The sequence below is a fragment of the Camelus dromedarius genome, chromosome 1, assembly GCF_036321535.1.
Source record: "Camelus dromedarius isolate mCamDro1 chromosome 1, mCamDro1.pat, whole genome shotgun sequence".
Classification (NCBI taxonomy): domain Eukaryota; kingdom Metazoa; phylum Chordata; class Mammalia; order Artiodactyla; family Camelidae; genus Camelus; species Camelus dromedarius.
The window spans coordinates 60,018,666-60,040,792 of NC_087436.1; the positions used below are offsets into that span (position 1 = coordinate 60,018,666).

The window sequence follows — 22,127 nt, forward strand, 5'->3', positions numbered from 1 at the left end:
TGCCTGGAGAGTAGCCTGTAGATCTGCTTTGCATGAATTAAAGAAGGGAAGAGGGAAAATCAGCCAGAATTTGGAGAATGTGGCTGTAGGGAAAAAAGTGAAGAAAGTCCAGAAAAGAGAGCCAAATGAAACTCTTGAATACACTATTTACTTTCTCTCTCACGGGAACTAGATGATTACTTCACCTTGACTCCAAAATCTGAAATGAAGTCAACATTAGTCACGAAAGTTTTTATTTGATAGAAAAATTCTGTGCAGTGGGTAAGAGATGAAAAACTGAACAAGAACCTGAGATCTGCATCAAGGTTGGCACTGGGACAAAAAAAACAAAAACAAAAACAAAAACAAAGATGGCACCAATGGACACTGGGGCCAGAGAAAGGGCCTTAAAAACCAAGGGGGCAACTTACAGTTAGAGGAAAAGTGATGCTGGCCCTAATAAAGGCTGAAACAGAAATTGTGGAGAGAAAGGTGTAGAATCAAGAATATCTAAAAAGTAGAAACAATTAAAGCTAGTGACACTTAGTTTCAATTTTTTTAGTCTACATGATGCTGGTGTCATTCATCAGGCAATGAAAGAGAGAACAAATAAAAAGGCAGGGAGAATAAGGTTATTCTTGAATCCATTAAATCTAAAGCATATAACTGCATTGAATAAAATTGCTACTGGCCTGTTAAATACATATATCAATACATCGTGAGAGAGATTTGAAATGGAGGGAGAGACTTTGGGTTCAATATTTCTAACTGATGGTTGAAGTTGAGTTCTCTTATTTTCACAGAGTGATAAAAATGTAGAGAGACAAAAATGTAATCCTTAGTAACAGAAATCTCTTCTCTCAAGGGTAGTGTTTTTTATATGTGAGGATAATGAAGACAGGTAGGGCTAGGAAAAAATATAAATGCATGGATAAGCACAAAATAAAACATGCTAGATATCTCATGTATACAAGTAGAGAATTATGAGTACTGGAGTTAGTACCATACTGAAGAAGATAAATGCTTTACCTCAAAATAATAAAACACTGTAAAAGCAAATATGATTCTGTTAAGCAAACCAGAATTGGGGGGGAGGTATTCTGGATTCTTTAAACGGAGGAGATCTGAAGTCAAAGATACACAGGTTGATACTTCTTCCCTATGAGTCTCTCAGATTCCTATTTTTTCTTATCTAAAACATTTTTTTTTAATTTAAGACACATTATACATAACTCTAAAAAAGAAAAACAAAATTGCTGTCAATCTAGGACACAATGCTGAAATATCTTAATTATGAACACATCAGCATCAGAGATACTAAAATGTGAAATAATGTGAATTTTTAAATCATTAAAATATGTTATTAAAAAGAACCACCTGGCAAAATTAGTGATAATCTTTATTTCCATTTTCTTTAGAGTATTTTTATCGTTATTTCCCCTCAATAATATGTATTTTAATAATTTTCTGATCTATGAATACTCTAATGAGGGAGCAGGTCCAAATTATTACTGGTGCCAAGATATCAAAAAGCCCAGATCTTTCAGTGCATATGAGTAATGTTTAACTAGAAGACAAAAATCTCACAAGGAGACAAAAAAGACTTTTCAGGTCTCTTACCATCTTCAAATATGGACATATTTGCAATGACAAGCTGGTTTAACCCATTACTCAGGGAATATTTTTATATATCCTATCATTTTTAGGATGTTGAGAGTAGACTGTACTTGAGACAGAGTTTTAAAATATTTCAGTCCAGGAGAGATTTCCTCTTTCTATCTAAACCTCATTCAGAATATCCATTTGTAGCCCAAGCTTTTGTCCTCTTACCCAAAGTATGCCTCAAAATAAAGGTATCAGAAAGTTAAGGCAGTTTGGTTAACAACCCCGTATCTGGTTCTGTGGGTTCTTCAGAGTGGGGATGGGGTCTAGTCTCCTGTTTAATCCAGGTTACTCTTGACTGCTGGCTGCGAGTGGACAACAAATCCTGATCAGAATCCTTCTTTTACTATTTACGGCGCAGAGTTCACCTGTGTCATCTTCAGAGTCTTACACGATGTTACATGGCTGCTGCTCCATCAAATGATCCAGCAAAGAAAAAGGTCACTCAGCAGAAAGAAGAGGAAAATCTGACTTTTATGGATGGTGAGATGACGACTTGATGTGTGATTATAACATCTCAACAACAGGGAAAATCTGGATGGATCATGCCTCCACTTAAAAACGATCTATCCACTGTCTCCCTCAGTGGGGAAATTGAGACCTAAAGCCACTAACTCCCAAATAGGTGACTGTCTATAGGAATACCATTTTACTATTTCACTGTCTTTGTTGGAATAAGTTAACTATTACAAATAACTTCATTATTCGTTGCAGGGTTTTCCAAAGGCCTATCAATTCTTTAGGAAGCATCAACAGACAGCTTATGCCCTAAGAATCATTAAACTTTTCACCTTAAAATCCTTTTCTTGCTGCTTCCATAAATCTTACACTCTTGAAAATATTACATCATGATCTTTACTCAATTCCAATCAAGCCTTCAAATTGAAAGATCTGCCTTAAACCAAATTCAAAATCTCAATAAATCCTAACCTGTTCTTTTCCCTCAAAAAGATAACCAGAGTTCAGTGGAGGTGGCATTTTCCCCTCACTTTAGTAAGCAGTAAAGTGAGTGATTTCTTATTCAAAGGCTGGGGAGCCTGCGTTTGACACCAGTATCATGGCTCACTCAAATCTACTAACTACTCAGACAAGTCTTAGTCTTATTTAAGTTATCTTACTATCCTAAGATGTATGGTTATAGAGAAAAGTGGTCCTTATAAGAATGAGAGACCCCCTATTCCACTGTAAACTTCTGGAAACTTTGGTTAATGAGTTGGAGAAGCAGAACAAAAACGGGTTAAGATGCCATAGTGACACCTGATAAAATGATGCTATTAAGATCTTATAATCCAAGGGAAAGGAACTCTGCAATTGTTTTTAGTGTATACAATTACTTCATTTGTTGTAGTAGCGTGAATGTTCATTATTATTTCTCTCTTTTCTGCCTCAGGCACTGTAGAAAATTTTATTTCATGTCAGTGGTTATTTTTCTTGTTGGTGAACAATTTTAAAAACATAAATATTCGACTTCCTCAGAAGAAAGACCAGCATTTGCTTTCTTAATTACTTGTTCGTTTGGATAGTGGCAGCTGATGCTGCTGGCATTATTCAAGCAATTGTACAGAGATGTCACCACATAATTGTAAAAGGCCATGAAATTTTATATTGAGACACATATTTTCTTTCTAATTGCTTCAGAAAAATCACGCTGAATGAAAGAAATCTTTTCCTTTGCCTGTATCCTCTAATGAACTTGGGCCTTTGACTGCCCTTTTGCACAGCAGAAGAGAGTTTATAACGGCAGGAAATGCCACAATAGCAGGTTACAAGTAAATTCTATGACTTCATTAAGACTGTTGTCATTTAATATTAAATTAGGTCAGAATGTGTAAACATTTTTCCACTACAGTTGATTAGATCTTAAAAATGGTTTCATCTAAAAGCCTTCTTTGTAGCTAAAGCAATCCTCTTGAAGTATAGCGAAGTCTGACAGGCAAAACAGCAGTCACTTTTAAACCCACAAATACAAATGATTTACTCTGTTGGCAACAATAATAAAAATAATTTAATAGCAATTGTTCTTACTAACTGGAGCTAGTCAATTTCATATTAACAGGACTGTTTCTACCACAAACTAACTGTGTGACCTTGAACAAGACCATTAACTCTGAATATTCATGGGGAGCAGAAGCAGAATTCATAATATCTGAAATTCTCTTTCATTTAGAGTCTTTCTTTTGTCATTTAAGGACTCCTTTTAACATCGTGAACTAAATACTAAAAACAATGCACCCAGGTGCATGTCATATTGAAAAACAGTAAGTTTAAAATTTAAAAAATGGGAATTGAAAGTGAAGAACCAAATTAACAAATTAACTAATTGGTCAGTGAATGAACTTATCAACCAAAAACAACAAATAAATAAAACCATTAAAATTTTGGACTATCAACCCTGAAAATAGATACTATGGATAATTGAATAGTCTTGAGTTTAACTTATATTGTGATCCCTATATCCTGCCAGTAGACTACAAATAAATTATTGCTTTTTAAAGAATGAAATTAGTAAGCCTTCTCACATACTCTTCTTATGTCTAGTCAGTCGTTTGCAAGAAGTTGGGGAAAAAGTATGGGGAGAAATATAAAAATTACATGAAAAGCATTTTAAAATATATTCAAAATTTTGCAATCTGGAATCTTTATAAAATGATACTTTCTGGATAAAATTTATCAAGAACTAAGAAAATTTTCCTCTTAACATATTAAAGAGGAAAAAACCCAGTTCAGATAGATGTATTTCCTAAGAGAATAATATAGCTTACCATATGCAGAGTATGCAGAATATAACCTTTTTTTCTTGATGATTCAGGGCTATAATACTTTTTTTAAATGCAATAGAAAAATATACTGCAGTACAGTAATGCCTCATGACCTGCTGATGTGAATGGAGATGTCTGTTCTTACATCAAACGACCCCATACTATTTCTTCTGCCTTATGACTGTCTACTTTTCAAAGCTTTTTTGCCTTTTCTTTTGCTTTTTTGCTAGTGGTACTTATTTTTCACCACATCCAATGTGCCTGTTTGAAGCAACCCTTTTCTAAGATGTTACTATGATTTTCAGCGGCCTTAGAAAATATATAACCAAATACATTAGAATCGTACTATGTAAAATTAGAAGCAGCAAGATATCCAGAAAGATAGTGAAAAAATCCTATCATTTAATGTTAAGATCTGGGTTAATACCGGCTATATGAACTTCAGTAAGTTTTTAACCACAGAGTATTTGCTTCCTCTACTGTACTTGGGATATATTAACACCTATTTCAGAGTGTTATTGTGATAATTTGATGAGATAACATATTTGAAATCCCTTGTAAACTATAAAGCTGAATACAAATGTATGACAGGGTTACTATCATCATTATCAGAACAAGACTGCCATCTAATGGCCACCAAACAGATAATAGGTACTCCAAGCCTTTTGAGGCAGAAATGAGAAAGAGCAACAGCACCAGGACATGAAGCCTATGAAATGACAACTGATGTCACAATTCTGTTCTCACTATAGTATTACTCAAACACTGTGTTACCAAAGAATATTTTGCACTTTTATTATAACTGCTTCTTCTAGTAACTAACCTTCACTGAGAGCTCTGTTTTGTGAAAACACTAGGTAGCATGAAGTCACCACAGTATAATTTAAACCCTAGTTCTGCCATTACTGGCTCTGTAATCCTGGACCAATAACGATACTTTTCTGGGTCTTCATTCCTTCATCTATAAAGCAAGAATAATCATTTCTAGATAGTTTTTAGAATTATGGGGTAATTCAAAGTGCTTACAAATTATGGCTTACAAACAAAGCAAAACCAGAAATGGCTAAGTGTCTAGACCAGCGCTTGGGACAGCATAGATGCTCCAGTAAAATATAAGTGAATTTCAGCTTCTTGCATGAAGTGAAAGGCAAAAATATATAAGTGATGCCCATAACTGAGTAAGTTAATAGGAAGAAGAGTCAGTCTGAAACAAAAGCTTCAGTGTACTTGTTATTCTAAAATTTATATAAATTAATTTTATTAGTCAAAAGAATCATAATGATTAAACACAGAGCAAAGTTAACAAAACTTTGTTTGAGTTCCCTTGGGACATCCATTACCTATAATATTTTATCACTCAAAGTTTAAATTATCTTAAATGTGAAAGAGGTCATTTACCTGGCACATAGATTTAATAAATGCTACTTATCATTGTTCTGTGATTTTATTTAATGCCATAATTGTGTAAGTTTGATGATAGTCACAACATTCATTTTGTGGTATTCTATACTTAAAATTTGAGAAATACTACACTTGCAATTGTGGTTGAGAGCCTCCACTAAGAGACTGAAAACGTCATCAAAACTGGCAAGATCAAATTCCTATTAATCCTCAGGTACATCATATTTTATCATGCATACTGCATAAATAGTATTAGCTATAATTCTTAAAACATTGCATGCCAAACATATGACAATACATTCTGTTATGCTTTATTATTCCTCACAACAAACTTATGATGTAGGTACTTTTATTGTCCCCATTTTCAGATGAGAAAGCAAAGCTCAGAGAGATTCAGTAATTTGTTTATGTTTACACAGCCTGACTGTGGCTAAGATTTGTCTAACTCCAGAGTCCAGATGTTCAGCTACTAAGTTATTCTTCCAAAATTAAGTGTCATGTTTCTTAGCTTTATATAATCAGACTGAATATATCTTACACACACACAGTTTTTATGATCCAGACATACCAAAGCTTGTAAAAACTTATAGTTGATGTTTATAATTTTCCCTGTGTGAATGTTGTTGCAATTTGTACATTACCATTCAGATTAGCAAAGCCACTAGGGTTTCATCTCAGCTCTGCTGTGCTATTATCCATTAAAAATTAATAACAAAAATTACCTCTTTAATTAATAGGCACAGGAGGACTTCCTAACTCACTGCAGAATTTTATAGTGCTTGTTCATCAAACTCAAAATAATTTAACAACTACCTAATTAATTCCTAATTGATATCATTGGGCCATTACTTCCCCATTTGCATCTGGACATATAGCAAGCGACAATGCCCTAGGTGTTTTTAGATATAATGTCCAAAATAAACTAACAAAAACAACTTAAAGTTTCTTCACCCAGTCATCCAAATGACCATTACATTATTTTCATCAAAGAATGATAAATAATTAAAATGTATTTTCAATTGAGTAACTCATCTGCAAATTGTAAACATCAAATTTAATACAAAGGAATAGCCTAGCTTTCTCTCTGAACATTAATAATTTGGGTTAATAAGTTTTACAATATTTAACACAGAAATTTATTGTTTCTCTGAAAAATTGCTATTTTAAATATGTTGTGGTATTTTGGACACAACTAATATTTAAAAAAAAATGTTTTCATGCATCTAATTACACTGATTTGAACACAAGGAAATGTATCACGGATTATAAGCAAAGTGACTTAATTTATTTTTGAATAACTAGTACTAACAAATCACCATTTAATATGTTACACAGATAACAAAAATTCAAATCAGAAGGCATATTTAAAAATATATATAATAATGATGAAGCATTTAGAAATTAAGAACTACAAAAAATAACCAGTGACAGGACAAATTCTTTGACAAGAAATTAAAGAGTTCAAGATAAGTATGCAAATTGTACCGGGCTCCTACTTTATTCTAGGCAACTGTGAAAGGCACTTCACGTGTAAATATGTCATCCATTTGGGTAGGATAATATTTTGAGATAGATATTTTTATTGCCAATTGACAAATGAGGGGAAAGGGCTCAGAAAGACTGGATCACTTGCCAAAGGCTACTGTGGCAAAGTTGCTCTTCTAACTTAGCTGTGTCTGTCTCCAAACTGCCTGCTCTCTTTTGATATTAATTTGTGGCCTCTTTAATTTGAATGGATCTTTAAAATGCAATTTCCTCTCAGAGAGCTACTGTGAAGATAACTTGAGATAGTTTAGAAAAGAGCATGGCTTATTGTAGGCATCCAGTTTTCCTCCCACTCCTAGTATTAACAAAAAGTGTCAAGGAAAGAATTGGAGAAATAGTATTTTAATGAATATGTTCCAAACAGGTAACACCAAGATGTGTTTCAGCCTTCTTTCCTTTTAGCTTTAACTCATGTAGTTAATGATTATGCTTCACTGTCAAATTAGCCAGGTGTATGTTTCCCATCAGCTTCTGCCACTATGAAGATAACACCAGAGGCAGCCTCAACAGCCATGTGACCTTGTTCTAGTTTATTGTGCAAAAGAACAGCTACAGACTAAATGCTCCAAAACCAAAACTCAAATTCTTATTCTTTATTGAATAGTATGCACTGTTTGATATTTAACTGGTGTTTTGATTGCATCTATTTGTAGAAAACATCTTATTCAGTTACATAACAGTTAAATACTTTGCAAACAGTTCATTTTGGAGGACTCATCAAGAAGTAACACTGCTTCATATTAGATATTCTATCAGGCTTTATGGTAATTACCTTATGTCTGAAGAAAATGCTTGACAACATTTACTTTATTTTCACCATTAAAATTATCCTAGGAATATGAACTATGGATGAGGAACTAGATTTTATTTTTGGATTAAGCAAGATCTTTATAAAGCTCCCAGCTTTTGCTACACTGATGTGTCACCATTTAGAAATTCTTCTCTGAACTGGTAGCATGATGCCACCAGCTTGTACTGAAAGAAGTTGCTGAGGAAACTATTCTTGATGTCAGATCATTTATACTTTATAAAGACATGTGAGCAAAATATCTTTCAGTTCTTTTGGTGGGGGGAGTAGGTAATTAGATTTATTTATTTATTTTTAGAGGAGATACTGGGAATTGAACCCAGGACCTTGTACATGCTAAGAAGCATGTGCTGTATCACTTGAGCTATACTATACCCTCCCCCTCTTCTGTCAGTTCTTAGTATCAAGAATTCCTTCATTTTAAAAAAATGCATTAGCTGATTGATTGAATGATTCACAGTATATAGTTTTAATAATGCAATTGGTTCTGTTTCTTTCTTCACATATGCTAGCAGTATACTCCAACTAGCATTTTTGGCTCTCTGTGGTAATACTTGTGCTCTAAACTGACCTGTGGCTTCATCTTATTTTTCATATCTTTCTTTTATCATTATCCTGTTTTTCTCAAATGATTATTTTGCAAGATGTTTAAATTAATAGAAAAAATTCCTAAACACAAAAATGTAAAACTACATGAAGAAAAATTCAGCCAAAATATACTTCCGGTATTTCTCCTTCGACAAATTATATAGTTCATAACATGTATTTCGGTGTAAAGAAAATGTTAAGGTCACTTATCTGAGTCTTAGTCATACTAAATGCTAGTAAATTTTGTTACTGCTTTAATTTTTCAAAAGACTGTTGAGGTATATCTAACCAACATCACTGCTAACATCTTGCATGACTCAATTTGTGGCAAAAACATGAATAAAAGAGTGATGAGAGATATAAAATATGAGAAGAGTCCCTAATATTTTTAAGTTTATCAATGTATAAATGATAGTATCTCATATTTTTAAATTAAAAAAAACTGTGGTCATATGTGCATTATAAATGATTTATTAAATAGAGAAATAATAAATATAATATTTTACCACAGGGAAAATGGAATGTCTGGTATTAAACAAATTGATAATCTTGTATTTAAATATGATGCATATTAGTTGTTCAAAAAAATATTTTCCAGAAAAGTAACTTAAGCATTAATTTAAGAAAACATACTAGACATCTGGAAGGTTTATCCATAGGCTTTTAAATGTAAAATCATAGCTTAGAATTTACAAAAATATTAGATAATGCCAAGATCAGAATAAATTATTCAGAATAGTTGCTTTTATTTTTTTTTCCTTAAAGCAAGTCTCTTTTGGCAACTCATTTTGAATTCAGACACTTTTCTTTCATTGAAATTGTCCTTTCTTGCTTTCATTAAACAAAAAGATAATATCTACTTATTGCACTTTTAAACAAATATTTTATTTGTACTATAATGTGTTCATACTACCTCTTTTCTTTAGCAAGAAAGTATGTTCATTTAGGACTCCATAGGTATATTTATATATTCAAAGAATTCATGGAATTTTATTCAAATTGTTCACAGCACTGGTCAAAAACAAACTTTTAAAAATCTAACTGCAAACTTATAATTCATTTTTAGATGAAAATGCAGATAGCAAAGAATGAAATAACATACATATTAAAAGATGTCCAAAATTATTATGACTACAGTAATAGCAGTCTTTATGTAGCACAAGTCATAAGCACAAAATGCAACAACAACATGATGAAATACACAGATGTATATTCAAATGTAGAAGTATATGAGCATTTGTATGACACAGACTTTGAACCACACAACTCTTTTGCTTATGCTATTCTGATATTTCACTTGGCTGGTTGATATGCTTTAACTCATATTGTTTATACTGCAAGTAGTGTATCTTTCAACAGTAGTTAATATATGAATATTAACATATATACATTTATTATGCATTCCATTGGCCTTTAGAATGCCTATTTGCATGTTAAATTGCTCAATATAAAGTGTCCAATATACATTTGGAAAAAAATGCAGAAAAAAATTTTAAATTACAGATTTTCAAGTTTTGTCCAGAAAAACTGATTTCTTAATTAAAGGTAATTGATTTTCTGTAAAAAGAAAATGATTGAACTTCACTAATTTTTGTTTTTATTTTCAATTCATCTTTTTCATTATACACATGTCCAAAGGTGACTGACTATGTTTTAAATAAAGTCACATTAACAGATATCAATTGAGCATCTACCATGTACTAATTACTGTAGTAAAAAAGAACAGCAGAATTCCTACACTTTCAATACATGGTTTCTCTAGTCTTTGCAAATCTAACCATCAGTAATTATATATTAAACTAGTAAAATTTATATATGCCACACATGACAATTATTAGAAACATCTGACTTAATATTTTAAAAACAAAAATACTTCTCTGGTCTTTCACAAAACTCATCTTGGCCATTATAGTAAACTTCATTATAAATTGCTATAAATCTTTGCTTTAATAAGACCTTATACCCCCAAATTAATGTTTTGTTCTAATGAAGTTTTTAAAAACCCTCTATGATTTTCAATAATGTAAGTAGTAGAATTTAATTGTATCATTATTTTAGTTTTCAGACTTTTGAAAATCACTTTTATTTAAACCATCATTTTAGAATGTTTAGCATTAATGAGCTTTTTATCAATATCAAATATCAATAATGAGCTTCTTACATTTTGAGAAAGCCTTTAATTATGTTTCTTAAAAAAGAAAATAAATTGTGTCAAACCAATTTAACCAGAAGTTCTTCTTTCTGAGCTTATATATATAAACAGATATTTGTGGCTTTTTTAAAAACCCATATTGTGGCATCCAAAGCGAAATTGGTTTTCAAAAAACACTTTATTAAGTAACATTAAACAAACCCAAGTCACTTTAAGGAATATCTCATTTATTAGGACTGTATTTCACATATGCAAAGTAGCATCATTTATCTTATGAACAACTTTGTTAACTCAGTTGATGCATAAAGTACCCTATTTCTGGCTTCAACGAAGTTATCTGCACGTTGAAACTGACTCTGGAGATTCATCATACTTGTTATATCATTTTTTTTATAATAAACTAATGAAGTACAAAACACTCATTATTTTATAAAAGAGAAACTAAAGTTTACAAATGTTCATTTTTGTTCCAAAGCAAATAAATTGAGCTAACTCTTTATAATTTTAAGTCATCCTTTGCTCTATCATGATTGCTTACCAAACATAACTGAAATTGCTGTTATTTATAATTCTGTTTATTACTTGGTTTTATTTTTATTGTGAAAAATCTTTAAAATACACAAAATAGAGAAAATACTACAATTAAGCAATGAAACTTATGCCTCCAGCACTTACTGCCCAGCTTTGATAATTTTCAATGATTTCCCAGCTTTGTTTCATCTATTTCCTCCTCTATACTTGTTGATAAAGCAAATCACAGATACCATATTGTTTCAACCACACACATTTCTATAATGTGTTTTCTTTAAAAGACAAAACCAAAGAAAAATATTCAACACCCCCCAAAAAGTAATTCTGTGATAATAATTCCATCACTACTCAAACTTCTTTGAGAATTCAGAAATATATTTGTATAGTGTTTTTATGTTTTGCCAACACACGGGTCACATTGCATTTACCACTTTCATCATGTCATTTTTTGTTGTTGTTAAAGAAACCAGACCATTTATCCTGTAGAATTCTCTACATCCTATATTTGTTTGCCTGAAATCCCATCATGCCATTTAGCATTCCCTCTCCCCTCATTCCAACCTCTCCTGTAAAATCATGGTTTAATTAAGAGACTTAGATTAAAGTACTTGTGGGCAGGAGTGGTGTTGCTGTGTACTTCTCTAGTCATTGCATTAAGAGGGACAAAATGACTAGTTGTTACACTTACAGTGCCATTAGAGATCAATGATTTTAGGTACTGCCAGTCTGATCCATTATTGCAAAGTTCTCCATTGATAGTATATCTTTACAATCATGCCATAGCACATAAAGACATCAACATTATTCCTTTTAAAGACTGCTTAGTACACCATTGTACATTCAACAAATGTTCTGTTAAAGGATATTTGAGGTGTTTCCACCATTTTGTTTTTGCAAATATTTTGCAACAAATAGCTATTTGCATATATTATTTTGTATATTTCCATTGTTTTAGGATTGAATTTCTAGATGTTGGATAGCTGGATCTAAAGGCAAATGTATGTATAGTTTCCCTAGATATTGACAAATCTCCCACCAAAAAAGTATACATTGCCACCAAGTGTAATTCTTTAAAGATAAATACACATGAATGCCAAAATTATATAAGGTATCTGCATAAAAGTGAGAAAAATCTACATTTTCAAAAGAGTATCTGTCATATCAACTGCAGGAAGAATGTCTCAAGAAATGGTTATTGTAAATTCATATTTAACCAGAAAAAAAAGTTTTAAGTAGTTTCTTTTTGATATTAGCCTAAAATAGAATGTAAGAAAGTATAAATATTGTTATTTCTCTTTTTAAACAATTGTTAATATGATACTACTTATAATATAAAAATACTGCATAAACAAAAATTCATCATAAAATATTACAGCTGGAAAAAATCTTAGAGATTATGCCTAACTCCTGAAAGTTCAATACATGAACAATAAAGTCCAAGAGATTGATTTTCTCAAATGTATTCACTAAGACTCATGATTTTAAAGCTCAAGTTTAATGTTACTTCTACTTTAACAGGAAAATAGTATGTTAAAGGTTTTATTAGCAGTAAAAAAATAAGTAAAACTTGCCTTTTTAGTCAAATATCTAAATTTGAAAAATTAATTCCTATTTCCTACTTCAAAGAGAGTAATTTTGATATTTGAAGACATTGTACTCTATGCTTTAATAAAAATTTAAACTATTACAAATACAATGGGGCTCCCTTCTTAATTCATTCAGCAATAATTTATTTATCTTACACTATAACTATGTGTATGTATGTGTTTATGAGTATGTGTTTGTGATTGCTACTGGTGATTATTAATTTTGAGGTCAACCTTACTGCATCAACACTAACTTTCACAGTTATTACTGAGGTAGCTTAAGATTTGAAAGCGTAAATCTAGATCCACAAAACTTTCATTTGGTTGTATTATAAACAAAAATGGGGTTGTAATTGTTTTATAGTTTTTTTTTTCCTTTTATAATTATCTTCCAACAGAATTTACATTTCCATAATAGATTTAAGACCACCAGAATCATGGGTCCAGGGTACCTACCATGTGCCTTGCACACAGAATATACAAACTGGGGATAGAAAATACTGAATGCAGCCTAAATAATATTTAGCTTGTCAATGGAAGCCAAATGACTAGGAACAGAGTTGTATGATACTATGCATTTATTCAACACTTACCTGAAGGACGAAGATTCTGTTCCTCTAAAAATTCCAAATCAAGCATTAGATCATCTTCATCCAATTCACAAGAGCCCAAATTATTCAAAACATCCTGAAGAAAAAGCAAAATCAATAGTCAGAAACCAAATCACTGAGAAACTGAGGAAATAACTACATGTAGATGCCATGAAGCAAAAAAAGAACTCAAAATTAGACAGGAAATGCTTTAACTGAACCCCAGGAATTGTTGATTATCTTATAAGCTTTAAAACTATCAGCCCAATAAAAAATTTCATTAATTACTATAAAAAATTTAATTCTTATTAAAAGTGCACAGAGGTCTTCCCAACGTATAGACGTGTATGAACTAAACCTTTAGATTCTTTTTCTAATATTTATCTTTCAAATCTGTGTAACAGTCTTCTGACACATTGAGTGAATTGCTTCTCAAACAATTTTTATATACAGTGCCAATCCTGAGACATTAATTTACATTGTGTTTGGAAGTGGGGATCCAGTTACTATTTCCCAAGCATTTGCTTTAGATTAAAGAGGGATGAACAACAGAAATAAATGTCAATCAGATTAAAAATCAATTACTGATTTTCACAATGTCATAAATATTAGAGCTATATTATGTTTCTTTATCTTTTTTCTTAAGAGGGCAAATAGCAAACGGTATATTGAGAATTCTTGAAGGAAAACAGTGATGCACAGCAATAGAACTTCTTGAGTGAAGAATAAAGTCCTGATTTGTATATCTGTGTATAGATTGGTAGTGAATATGTTAAGAAAAGCAAGAATTTACAGTTCAAGACTAGGATTGAAATAACAACAGTACAAAAAAAAGGTATCAAGAAAAACAACCTAACTACTAAATGATGCCACAACATTTCAGATTACTTTTTCCATTGATTTGAATGTTACCTTAAGTTATATTTTAAAAAGTAAACATTCATTAAAGAAAGCCTAATGATATTATCAAAGGGACACTGAGCTCCTTAGTTCTTGGGATTAAAAATAAGTATACTGCGAATTTTAAATAAACCATTCTCACTGTAAAAAATAGAATTAAACATTATTAAACTTTAGAAACACATGTTTTCTGTGAATAGAGCACAGTTTCAAAGGTGATAAACATCCCCAAATACAAAGGCTTCTTTCTGTAAATGAAAGTTACAGGGAATTATTACTGTATTAGATTGCATTGGATTGCATTGTATCTGTATTAATTAAAAGGTATCTAATAATTTAAACTGTAAATAAAATCTACTGTTTCTTGGACACTCTATGACATATTGTGGCAGGAATAGCCCACTGAGAATAAGTTGCTTATTTATAATAGCATCAAAAAGATGTTATAAAATATAGATAACAAAAGATAAGCTGCCACTCTCAAAAATACAAAACAATACTGAAACAATAAAAGAAACATAACTGAAGTTGACTGTGGAAAATTCAGAGTTTAGAAAAAGGAGGTGGTATAAAGATACTATTATTAGCGTATATTAAGCAGTATCCAAATGAGAGAATCTTAATCGAGTAGTCAAGAATACATTGGTTAAAAAAATAAGTGCTTTATAGTGAAAGGGTAGTAACTGACATAGCTTCAAATTGGCCTAAATAATTATATACTTGTATTTTGAATTTCATTGACCAATATTATGATCTCAACTATTTTCATCCAAAATTCATAATCTGAAGTCTTAACCCCTAGTACCTTAGAATGTAATTATTTTTGATGGTAGTACCCTTAAAGAAGAAGTTACAGTTAAATCAGCTCATAAGGGTGGGCCCTAATCCAATGTGACTGGTGTTCTTATAAGAGGATATTAGGACAGACAATACAGACAGAGGGACAACTACGGGAGGACACAGGAAGAACGCAGCCATCTGCAAGCCAAGGAGAAAGGCTTCAGGACAAATCAAACCTGCTTACACTTTGATCTTGGACTTCCAGCTTACAGAACTGTAAGAAAATAAATTTCTGCTGTTTAAGCCACCCAGTCCTTGGTATTTTGTTATGGCAGCTCCAGCAAAGTTACACAACCAACAACATTTAGAAGGCAATAAAGATCAGAACAAAGGAAGAAAGGAAATAAATGAGTGCTGGCATATGTTTTGTTGTTATGCCAAGTAAGGACAGCTTCCTCATAGTAAGCTTCTATGGCTTGCTCAGCATTTCTCCCTTTGGAACCACCTCACTTGATCCACCTAGCTTCCAGAAGACAATACGGTTCTTACATTAGCCAAACTTCCTGTCCTTGCTGAATAGTCCAAGATGAGTATTTTAACCACATTTAATTTGCCGATCATAGCCCTTTCAGAGAAATGAGAAAAGTTCCTCTTTGGTGATAGATATTGCAAGATGCACACCACAGGAGCCTTGGACTTCATTGCATGGTTAAGATCAGACTAAGTCTACTTGAAAAATGAAAAGTGTCATACCAGTAGGTCTTCTGGTTCCTGGATCCAGCAGTTCCTGAGGTCCAGGAACATACATAATTTTTTCAAGGTTGGATTGTTCAACCCTCTTCTGAATTTTGACAGTTAACACATCCACTTTCAGTTTGGAAAATAAAATTAAAAACAGACTTCATTTTTTTAACAAGGAAATATTTTAAAACTCTGCCACTGCTATCCTAACATTTAATTTTAAAAAGTAACACCAACAAACTAAACAAATTAAATTTGGGAAACTCACTACATTGTTCTTATTTTATTCTCATTTTGCAGGTGACCCTTGATATGTGGACTAGCAGGAGTCCATCTACCACTGGTCTAAAAGAAGGGTTCTCCAATCTGCTTATTTTAAATTGCTTTGCTTTGATACCTTGCTTACAAAGAAACTTTCTTGTTAGTGTGGTGGACAGTCTTTGAAGCGGCGAAATTTCATAAGAAAAGGAGAGTAGCTGCAGCAACATGTTACAGAAGAAAAATCGATGTGAACTCATAGGCCTAAAAGAAATATCTTTTCCAAATCTCTCCTTAAAAAAGACCAGTATCAGCAAGAGCACTTTTGCCTCAGCCAGCACCTTTGGGCAGTCCAGATACACCTTGCCCAATATCCACCAACAAAAAGAACCAGGGATCCTTAACTGTTAGGAAAAGAAAAAAGAGGAGGACAGAAAAAAACAGAATATTTCTGGAACATTCTTTTGTTGCCAGAAAACAACGTTTGTCTAAAAACAAGTTGCAGGTGGTTTTGAAAGGCTAAGGAAAGCAACCTAAGGCTTTTCTCTGGCTAACTCTGACATTATGAACATAAAAATACAAACAACAACAATAACAAATAGTAATCATTATGGCTAAATGAAACAATTTGAGTCTGCCAGAGGCTAAGAGTTACTCAAACAGAAAAGTTAATGTAAAGGATATAAAGTGGCATTACACACACACGCACACACACACACACACAAACACAAACAGGGTAGAACATCTTTTATTTTCATTTTTTTAATAAGTATTTAATCATATGGTTATTTTTTCTAATTTTACATATGTTTATAATATAAAGACATGGGGTTTTTTTGATCTGTGCAAGGAAAGACTGGTAAGAAAAGTAGCAGCTTTAAAAGTAGTTCTGTACCATGAGTAGAAAGGACTGATCAGCACTAATGGTCACACATAACAGCCAACTGGAAAAGGAGTCCAGCATTTAATTAACATTAATAATCATACCCTGTATCCAGAGGGCACAACTGTGTGCTCCAGACACTGGATAAATTAGTGGAATATCTAGAAGTGGTAACTAAGAAGAAACAGTCTCTCATCTTCTGGTAGATTAAAAACCTAGATAGTTCTACATAATAAAGAGAATAATAAGAGTCCATGAGTTTTTAATAGTGTTAATAATATCAGGCATATATATCATAACAGGAACATTGTGTAACAATTGCAGTTGAAACTTTAAAAGTAAACCATTTTGTGAGAGAACACCAATACTGCACAAAATTAAAAGCTAGGCTTGAACTTAATAAATGAAGGTATAAGAACATAGAAAACCAAGTTTAATTGAAAAAGGAAAGTCCAATCTGATGGCCAGCATCTTGAGTTTTAATCACTTCTGAATGTACAGCAAATTCCAATGACTACACAAAAAATTATCTAGTCAACAACCCAGAATGTGCAAATTTTTTACTTTTAAGTCTTCTATAATAACTAAATCTAGAGAAGTGTAAAAATAAACCCAGATATTTCTGAAATCCCAGGGAAATATGAAAATTTTCGTATCAGCAAAGTATAAGAAGGCAAAAGGTAAAAAAAAAATGTAAATTCCTAATATGAGCACATTTGTAACCAGTTTTAGGGTAAGCATATTGCTTTGCTTTGGAATCACTGTAATATGTAGAATTTCCTTTTTTAAAAGTGCTTAAGCATTTTAGATAAATTGATGTTAGGCTTGGTATTGTAATAAAATACTGAAAAGAACTTGATTATATAAAATCTACAAATGTTTAAAGGTATGGAAAATTTAATTTAATACATATTCCAATTTATTTTCATATAAGATTTATGTGGGTATTATGAGAAGAGTTGATTAATTGTAATGAAATACTAATTTTTACTAAATTCATAATATTAATAAATTAGAAAATAAATCAAGCACAATTACTACTAAGTATTCCCTAAGCAAACATTTAAGAAATCTGTCAACGATACTAATTACTCATGTAATCTCTCAAATGACTTTAAGCCATTAAGAGTAAACTAAATAATTATTAATGAAGTAATTCAAAAATCAACTTTCTAAACTCTAGAAATTTAACAATGAAACTAACAAACATGGTTTCTTTCCTCATAGAACTTAAAGATAACTGTATTCCCGTAAAGAAATACCAGTCTGTTTTATAAATAAATAAAAGTTATCATCATTTATAAATCAGTCTCTTATGTTTCATTACTGTGAATTAATCCTCCAGAGCCTGGTTGCTATTGGCTGAAATAATTGAATTTCTGAAACTACAGAGTTGAAAAGAAAAACTCTCAAAGCTCTCATCACTGCATTAATATGTAACTATTCCATAAGGCTAATTCTAAAATAACCCTTTAGTCTTGTTTTTTTATTGCAATAAACGCAATAATTATGATCCTGCAAGAAATAAAGGAAGCTGAGATTTTACTATACAAAGAAGTGTTGCTTATAAAAGAAATAATTCCATCAGAGGAAATTATTAAAATATTCTCTAATTGTGGTATTATAAAGATGGTATTAATTGCATTTCTATATTGTTATATTTCAGTTGAAGGCCTTTACAAGCAGCCTTAAAATATCTAAAAGCCAAGATATGACATGCTGTAGACCTCAACAGTTGTTTATGTAATATTTAATGACATAGTAGAACTTCTCTATCATTATTTGGTCAAAAAGAGAAAAGAGAATTATTCAAATTAATAAGGGATGGTTAAGCTAGTCTGCATTCTTCTAGTCATTCTCCATTATGATCAGGTGCTACTAGGATATACCTTTCATTCTCTACTAATCTCATCATAGGAGTTTCCATAGATTGACTAAATAGGCTCGGCACATACAATTCAGTAACAATTGAGTTATGCACATCTATGAATGAAGTGAAGAAGATAATACACCAATACATGCATGTATTTTTAATGATATGATTCCACTGCTATTTTTTGGAAAGAGAAATTAAAATGACAATACTTTATAATTACTGCTGCAAGGAGAGTTATTTGGTTTTGATTTCCTGATTGGGTAAATAAAGCATATTAAATCATTATAATAGATTTATCTTCACCTTTCAACATGGCAAGCATGAAGTATTTCCAAACACAGCTTGCTTTTTGCTAGGTACTGATTAACTTTATAGATCTGAACACATCAAAATATATTTTTAATAAATATTTTCAAAAATTTGCCTTAATTCTATAAACACTTCCTCTAAGGCTTCCCACTACGAGTCCAAAAACATAACATTTTGCAAACAGGAATGATGATTCCATGTAATTCACTAAAAAACATATTGGCATTATAAATATGTGAAAAGGATAAAGTTTTGGTTTGATTACTATTTTAGATTCTTAAAGCTATGCCCAGTATTGCTAACTCTTCTCTTTATACTAATGAAAGGTAAATTATTTTATAAGTTATTCAAGTATCACAGTACTAAAATACTAAAACTTAAAAATTATGTTACAATATTTAACTTTCTAGGAAAAGTGCCCACAGATTTTATGTGGACTTTAAACCAATATCTGAATTCATACAAAAATTTAAACTGTGAATATTTTTGTTTTAATCTATGAAAGGGAATAAATCAAAATTAATTTTTATTATTAATAAATATAGAAAACTAGGAACTGTAAATATATAATTAGTAAACTCTATAATTCAAAAATAAAATTCAATGATTATTATTTAACAATACATAATTTTTCTGTCATAATTTAAGATATGGAGAAAAAAATGATGTCTCTTGGGATTCTATTTTCATGCCAAGAGAACCAACATTACAGATGCCATCTCCTTGATTCTACACTTGGCTACATCAGTTTGTGTCACTGTTAATAAAGCAACACAAATAATTATCAAATACTCTTAACTCCAATGACAGTAACATCTGTTCAATAAAATATCACAATTACATTGTATGTAATTGGCTTGAGATGAATATGGTAATGTGGAAAAAAGTGCTATCACAATTAAACTATTTGGAATCCTAGTATTTTGAAGAATACATATTAAAGAGAGATGATTATTTCTAGCCTTCATTCTTCTTTGCATACTAGGGGAATTGTGCATTCCACAGTTATGAGGCGTACTTCATTATCTCCTAACTGGTGTGCCTATCAACTTTTTGCCAAGAACCATTCTAATTCTTTAATTTTCACTTACAATTCTTTCCACATACTACTCTGAGATTACTCTCACTAATTTATCATTTGTATATATTCCCTCATTGCCTAGCTCATGAAAATATGTCAATGGCATGTGTCTACAGAGTAAATACTAACTCTACTATCATTCAAAACCCAAACATCTGATCCGTTTCTGCCTCTGCAAAATTGCTTCTTGCAAACTTATTATTACAACCAAACATATTTGGTGACTGTTTTCTGAGTGTCACTTCTATTTCTTCCATTGCACTGAGCCTAACCCCTTGCCCCAAATGCCAAAAGAGCAAATACAAAGTAACTTTACACTTTATTTTACACTTTATTACATCACAGGCATTTATTAAAACAACACTACTTACAACAGGTACTAAAAAATTCTTTTCAATAATGATAGGAAAGTTTAAAAGCCTTTCTCTTAAAAATTCCATTCATGTGCAATATATGTTGGTTTTCACAGAATATAAGACCACCAACTGTCTCCACACGAAGGGTATATTTGCCTAGGGATCAATATGGACTGTTCATTGTCCTTCCTGTTGGGGAAAACATATGTGACTCTGTGCTACATCTGAGCAGAGTGCTTGTGAGGTGTCTTATTGTCAAACTACTTTGATGAAGAACAATAGTGTCCTTTTTTGGACACCAATTTTTTAAAACTATCAGGTGTTTTGGGGAAAATACATTCAGAAAAAGTGTTCATATGAAATACAGAGGGAATGTTTAAGAACTCAATTGCTAGCCCTATATCAATATGTTTAGTTCTCTAAGAACTTCTGAGGTGTGCTTGTTGTTGTTAAAGCTGTCATTTTAGCCTCATTGAAAGTGTCTACTTTTCACCATTGTCAGTGTATACGGTTCTGATAATTGTGTGAATCTAACATCACTTTACTATTCTAATATACGATGAGTAAGAATTTGCCAAAGAAAACCTAGCACGTAAACATACTGAATCAGTGAGGATAATGTGTACCATAAACATCATCCAGATAAGTATATTCACTTTAGTGAATAATGGGTATTTTCAGGCATAGATAGTTCTCATATAATTAAACCTCAAGTTTTAGACTAGGTTTATATTTGTAGACAGGATACTATGAAATTGATGAATGTTTCACTGATTTGTAATATAAGAACTGTCATAATTTTATTTCTAAAATAGAAATCAAATATATCCAGTGATACTTATCATGCCAATCTTATATTAAATAACATGGAATAGTGGGGAAATCCAAAAGATTGGGATGGATAAATCTAATTTCTAACCCTAACCCAGCCACCAAACCAGCTCTGTGAACTGAAGCAAATCATAACTTCCCTGATGCTCTTCTGTGAAACGAAATATTAGAATAGCTACTCTCTGTAATTCCATACATATCTAAAATGTTAAAATCTGTAAGAAAATTATGAGTTTCTTTCCCATGATTATATACTACCCAGAGTTAGCCAAACTGCAAAGTCTAAGGGCACAGTCTCCAAAACTTCTCTGACTTCTGACACCAACAGCAAGTGTAGTGGGTTCACAAAAACACCTTCAAGTGCAATAAGTCACTGAACTCACTAAAATCAATATGATTTATTATAGGGAAAGTGTACAGTTCAAAAATTAGCCAAGAGAAGAGATGCGTAGAGCCTGGGAGGGTTCCAAACGCAAAGCTTCCCTTGTACACATGACATATTACTCTCCCA

At 31.7% G+C, this 22,127-nt stretch overlaps 1 protein-coding gene across 5 annotated transcripts in view; it reads right to left on the bottom strand.

The window, feature by feature from the left end:
• CCSER1 (coiled-coil serine rich protein 1) overlaps window positions 1-22,127 on the bottom strand; it is a 1,104,264-nt gene that overhangs the window by 869,974 nt on the left and 212,163 nt on the right. For all 5 annotated transcript variants that reach the window (XM_031469432.2, XM_064484846.1, XM_064484851.1 and 2 more), the window contains exon 4: window positions 13,605-13,698. In XM_031469432.2, the coding sequence (XP_031325292.1) occupies window positions 13,605-13,698 (94 nt within the window). The remainder of the gene's footprint in view (window positions 1-13,604; window positions 13,699-22,127) is intronic.